The 5,957-nt window shown below is 49.1% G+C and overlaps 1 protein-coding gene across 2 annotated transcripts in view; it reads left to right on the forward strand.

Annotated features, from left to right (window-relative positions):
- Positions 1-2,477, forward strand: part of CREB3L1 (cAMP responsive element binding protein 3 like 1) — a 56,196-nt gene extending 53,719 nt beyond the window's left edge. For both annotated transcript variants that reach the window (XM_021009834.2, XM_078148177.1), the window contains exons 11-12: positions 505-772; positions 1,149-2,477. In XM_021009834.2, coding sequence (XP_020865493.1) covers positions 505-772; positions 1,149-1,185 — 305 coding nt within the window. In that variant the 3' untranslated portion in view covers positions 1,186-2,477. The remainder of the gene's footprint in view (positions 1-504; positions 773-1,148) is intronic.
- The last annotated feature ends 3,480 nt before the right edge of the window (positions 2,478-5,957 follow it).

Consider the following 5,957-nt stretch of genomic DNA (forward strand, 5'->3'; position numbering starts at 1 on the left):
TTGCTCAGGGTCACAGCTAGTAAGTGTCTGAGGCTGGATTTGAACTCAGGTCCTCCTGACTCTAAGTCTGGTTCTCCATCCACTGTGCCACCTAGCTAAGGTTCATTTAATTCAACAAACATGCCTTCCAGCTGCGACACGTTCTCTGTTTTAGAGGTCTTTCTAGCACTAACATTCGATGCTCTTCTGATAGATCATTAAGTGACATGAGGGCAGGGGATGCATCATTTCTGTCCTTGTATCCCCAGGGCCTGGCACATAGTAGGTGCATAATCAATGCTCATTGATTGATTGTTTTCCAAGGGCCCTTCCAGCCCTAGCATTCTAGGATTCTACAGAGAAGGAAGGATGGATAGTACCTCAGTCCCATGCTAGTGGACAGCAACTTGGTGCCCCAGCTGCCCTACTCAGTGTCATCCCTTCTCCTCCACCCCCCCCCCAGCCCCATCCTCGTTATCTGTCCTGCAGGTCATTCATTCACTGTGTCCTCTCAATGTCCCATAGTGCCATCCCGAAGTCTCCTGTTCTATGATGAGGGGGCCAGTTCGCTGGAGGATGGCTACAGCTCCCTGCTGCCTGTGGAACCCCCAGAGGGCTGGGAGACCAAGCCAGGTACCCCTGAGGAGCAGCAGCCCCAAGATCATCTCTCCCATGGCCACCTGGCCACCTCCCACGAGGCCACCAAGTACCTGAGCAAGTCCCAGCTAGAGGCCCCAGATGGGAACGACACCCGCCCCGACTCCATCCACCCCAAGGAGCGGTTCCATGAGAGGTTGGTGATGGAGGTCCCTTGGGGTCTTTAAAATGGGATCAACTTCAAGGGGTCCAATAATAGCACAGAGCAAGGCTACTGGCAGGCTGCTCCTCATTTCTCAGGCTGCTAGCCTTTCCACAAAACCTGCCCTAACTCAGTTGTTCTAAATACTAGGTAAGCCATTTGTCTTTACAATCCTGTTTTCTCATCAGTAAATGGAGTTAATTGAACTTGTTTAACTGACCTCAGAGAGCCCTTATGGAGAAAATGATTGGAGAATTATACAGGGTGCTATTAATGAGTTGTTATTATAATTATTATTAGCCTCAGGCAAGGGGGCAGTAGTACCAAGGTCTATCACTAACCACCCTTTCCCCTTGCTTCTTGCCACCAGAGAGACGCATCCAAACGGCACCACAACGTACTTGTAGCACCCACAAGAGCCCAGGATACAGCCTGGACCCCAAGCCACTCAGAAGAAGGGGGACCTTACTCAACACTCCCAATCTGATCCGCATCCCTGCCCACAACCAGCCCCTCCTTCTCTTCCCTGGTGGATCCTGTCCATCCCAGGCAGGAGATTCTGGGAGGATGGCACTGAGGGCAGGCAGGGGAGAGGGAGAAGAGGAAGTAGAAGGGGAGCCTTCGTCTTCTCCCTCTTCCCATCCTGGCCTTGAAACACGTCACTTCTCCCAGGGCTCCTGTGGCCTCTCCTCGGTGGGGTCCATTCTCGCCCATCACCACTACAACTGAATTGTCCACTCGTGAGGAGCTCTCAATTTCCTCTCCTCCCTCCATCCCTGGTTCAGCCTTGATGCTCCCTCCCTCCTAGCCCCAGGGACCCTGTCCTTCGGGCCAGAGGGGACAGGCATAAACCCTCCCTCTGGGGCTGGATTATACATAAGCATCGTCATCACATTCCCCAGCCCCCTCCCTCTCCCTTCTCATCCCTCATCCTTCATCTCAGCCCTCTAGGTGGAAGGAAGTTGGAAAGTGTCCATCCCTTCCCTCTCTTAGGCCACTTTCTCTCCCAGGGTAGCACCCCAAATCCACCAGGGGAGGGGGAGGGGAAGCCTGCCTAGAGAGTTCTGGCCTTGGAGATGGAATGGGACGAGAGAGGTCCCTGCCCCCCCCCCCCCCCGGCCGCCTCCTGGAGGACTCTTGGGCAAAGCTGTTCCCTCAGATAAGGGAGGAACTTTTCCTAGGACTTCTCCAGGTACTGATGCCCTTCTCCCCCCCCCCATTTCTTTCTTTATCATCCCTCCCAGAGATACCACTGGGCTGTCCCTCCCCACCCCCCTTGGCCTAACAAACCACTGTGCCATCAGTCCTCCCAATCCCAGGACAAGGGTCGGGCCAGGCCCCGCTGCCCCCCACTACTGTACAGAGACCAAGAGCAGAAATTGTTTGTAAATAATGAACCTTATTTTTTATTACTGCCAATTCCCTAAGATATTGTATTTTAGAAGCCACTCCCCCCCATGCCCCATTTCCTCCCCACCCCTTTTTTCCGTTTTGTATTTTATGAAGTTAGTGCGGGCTTAGCTACTCCTCCCTCCCTGGAGGCTGGGGGGAGGGGGACTCACTCCCCTCTCCCCCCTCCCCTGGCCTCCCCACGCTGCCCAACTGCTGGGCTTTTTTAATGGCCTCCCTCCCCACTCCATCAGCTGAGCGCACGCTTTAGAGAAGCAAAATTAAAACCAAAAAAAAGATTCAGCATCAACCTCTTGCCCACGTGCTTTTCTCTCTTTGGGGTTATTGGGGGAGAAGCAAAGGGTGGCGGGAAGGGGAATTAGTCCAGCTTTGAGTCAAGGCCTGCCCTTACCCAGGCTGCCCCCAAGGGCCACCCAGGCTTGCTTAATCAACAAGTATTTATTAAGCTCCTGCTAAGTGCTGGGTATACATGGATACAGGTGTGTATGCACAGGTCCCTCACCTTAGAGGAGTTTCTAGTTTAGCCTGGAAGTCAGTTCAATTCAACAACCATTGAATGAATGAATGCATGAATGAATGAATGAATGAAAACACATTTATTTATTGGCCTTAGACCTGACACTTACTAGCTGTGTGACCCTGGGCAAGTCACTTAACCCCAATTGCCTTTAAAAAAAAAAAAAAGATGTGCTGAGAATGTTGGAGAGACCTAGGGAAAGTCCCGGGAGACAATTGAGGATCACAAGGCCATTTTCCCTTGGGACTGAGAGGGGGATGGGTTCCAGGGAAAGCTTCATGGCAAAAATGGTGCCTAGCTTGGGCCTTGGAGAGAGAGAGAGAGATAGACATCAACAACAGTTAAAGAAATAGACTTGGGGAAACACCTCTATGTTAAGTAAACTTGTGAGAGTTCTAAGGAAGCAATCATCATTTCTAGCCAGAGTGGTCAGGGAAAGCATCACAGGGTAGATGACATTTAAGTTGGGTTTTAAGGGACAAGTGAAAATTAAGATATCTGTGGCAGGCAAGTATAAAATTTGGGGAAACAGCCCAAGCAAAGGTGAAGAGGTGGGAAAACTTAAGGGAGTGTCAATAAGTACAATGAGGAGCAAGTAGTCTGACCCTAAGGATGGGAAAGTAGATTAAGGCCATATGGCCTTGAATGCCATGGTAAACAGTTTAGACTCAACTCTGCAGATAGTGAGGAGTCATTAGATCTATAGAGGAGTAATGAGTTAAGGATGGGAAAGTAAACTAAAGCCTTGAATGCCAGAGTGAATAGTTTAGACTTAACTCTGTAGACATTGGAGAACTACTGGGGTCTAGAGGAAAGTAATGAGCTAAGGATGGGAAGGCCATATTATGGCCTTGAATGCTACGGTAAATAGTTTAGACTTGACTCTGTAGACAATGGAAAGCCATTGGGTTGTTGAGGGGTGTAATAAGCTAAGGATGGGAAAGTAGATTAAGGCCTTGAGTGCCAGGCTGAATAGTTTGGACTAGGCTCTAAAGACAGAGGGGAGCCACTGAAGACTCCCTGACCCTACACCCCTTGAGGGAAGCACAACACAGCATCTGGTCAGGCAGCCACAAAGAATAACAATTAACAGCCTGGAATTCTTTTTTTCTCAGGAGAAATAAACTGGTCCATTGGTCAACCAACCATATTGATGGTTGAGGAGGGCAAGGGTGTGGAGTGCCTGTATTATGGGAATATGTCACCTAAATCTGCCTAAAGATAACAAATAACATTTGACACATCCAGTGCAGAGGAAAGAATGATGGACTTGGAATCCAAGGACCTGGGTTTGAATCCTGGCCCTCCTGCTTACTGCCTATGTGACCTTAGCCAAATCAGTTAACATTTCTGTGCCTCAGTTTCCTCATCTATAAACTGAGGAGGTTGGACCAAACCATCTCTGAGGTCCCTTCCATCTCAAGGTCTGTGATCCTATAATCCCTCCCCTGATGCTAGATTCTACCAGAGGTTTCATCCAGACCTCACTTTCATCCATCAACAATCATTTATTAGGCACCTACTGTGTGCCACACACTAGGTATACAAAGAATGAAACAAGCCCTACCCTCAAAGTACTTAAAATGTCCTCCCAGGCCCTGAAGCAGTTTCGCCTCTCTTTGCCCACCTCTAGCAAGTCCTGGCCATGCGGAGGGAGCTGGAGTCTCATTAAGACTAAGGTAAATCACGCTCACCACTTTGGGAGGATCCAGGAGCTGAGATATCAGTTCTGGGGCCCAGGGAACATTACATCCTATTCCTGTTATGTTGGTTAAGCTCCTATAGGCAAGGAATTAAGATCACTCTTGTAGGGGAAAAATCTGGCTGACAAGCAGCTGGAACACCAGCTTCTGACCTGCTGAGGCAACATGGTGGAGGGGAAAGTATTGAGTGTGAAGTTGAAGGACCCGAGTTCAAATCCTGTCCTTCCTACTGTGTAATACTGGGCAGATCACTTCATCTTCCTAGGCCTCAGTTTATCCAGCTGTAGAATGAGAGGATTGGACCAGATGATGCCTTGAGTCCTTTCTAGCTCTAGAATTATGATCCTATGTTGCAGTTATTCATTCAATATTCAACATGCATTTGTTAAGCACCTACTATATGCCAGGTACTACATTAGGCAGTGGGGGGAAAAGGCAAAAAGAAAAAAAATAGATTAATCTCTGACTGCAAGGAACTTATCTTTTTCTGGAGAGGAAATAACATGTCCCATATACTCTACAGACAAAGTCGTTCCTGGGTGGGAGAGGGGCTACCTGGGAGGGAGATGAGGAAATGCCTTGTGTAGGAAGAATCCAGCTGAACCTTGAAGGGAGGTGAGGTTGCAGGCATGCCCAATTTGGAGAACAGCCTGGGCCAAAGCCTGTGGGGCAGGAGATCGAACGTCACATACAGGGAACACGTTGTTGAGATTGGCTGGAATGTGACGTGCATGAAGGGGAGAGGAGGAAAAATTAGGCTCTGCCGGCAGGATGGAGCCAGACTGGGAAGGCCTTTAAATGCCAACCAGGAGGTTTGCATTTGATCCTAGAGCCAAGGGGGAGCTCTCATCAGAACTTCTTGGGGGTAGAGTGGCATGTGTTGGACATGCTTAGACCTCATCTGTGACCAAGGGGTCATGAAAAGAGGCCTGGCTCTGAAGTCAGAGGCCTGGGGCTCTAATCCTGGCCCTGTGACCCTGGGCAAGTCATTAAACCTTGACAGACTGCAAGCTCCTCATCTGTAAAATAAGGGTGTTGAATTAATCCTCTCAGATGTTCAGAGTCAGGACTCTCCAAGTGGCCATGGCTTAAGCATCTGTGGATGCTTGCCTTACTTACCCAGGCTTATACAGCAGGGTAGGAGACTGGCAGCACCCGACCTAGGATCAGCACTTGATGTCACAATGACTTGACTTCCTGGACTCCTGAACCTTGGCTGCCCTGACCTCTGAGGCCTAGTTCCTCCCTCCCACTCTGTCTCCTGACCACCATCACCCACAGACTCCCTGTCTAGATCTCCGAGTCCCTGATTCATGTCAGATGTCAGTTGCCCAATTCTCTCCCAACCTGGCCCTGCTGCTGCTGCCCTGGTGTGATGTCGACCTTAATCACCCAAAGGATTTTTGGTCAACTCAACAGTAGGGATGTTTAGCCTGAAGAAGAGAAGATTTAGGGGAAGATAGTAATAAATAAGCAATAAATAGTAATAAAGATAAAATAAAAATACTAATTTAAAAAACTTAATAAATGCTCTCTGACTGACTATATA

Source organism: Phascolarctos cinereus, unplaced genomic scaffold (assembly GCF_003287225.1).
Source record: "Phascolarctos cinereus isolate Bilbo 61053 unplaced genomic scaffold, phaCin_HiC Scaffold_9;HRSCAF=440, whole genome shotgun sequence".
In the NCBI taxonomy this organism is placed as follows: domain Eukaryota; kingdom Metazoa; phylum Chordata; class Mammalia; order Diprotodontia; family Phascolarctidae; genus Phascolarctos; species Phascolarctos cinereus.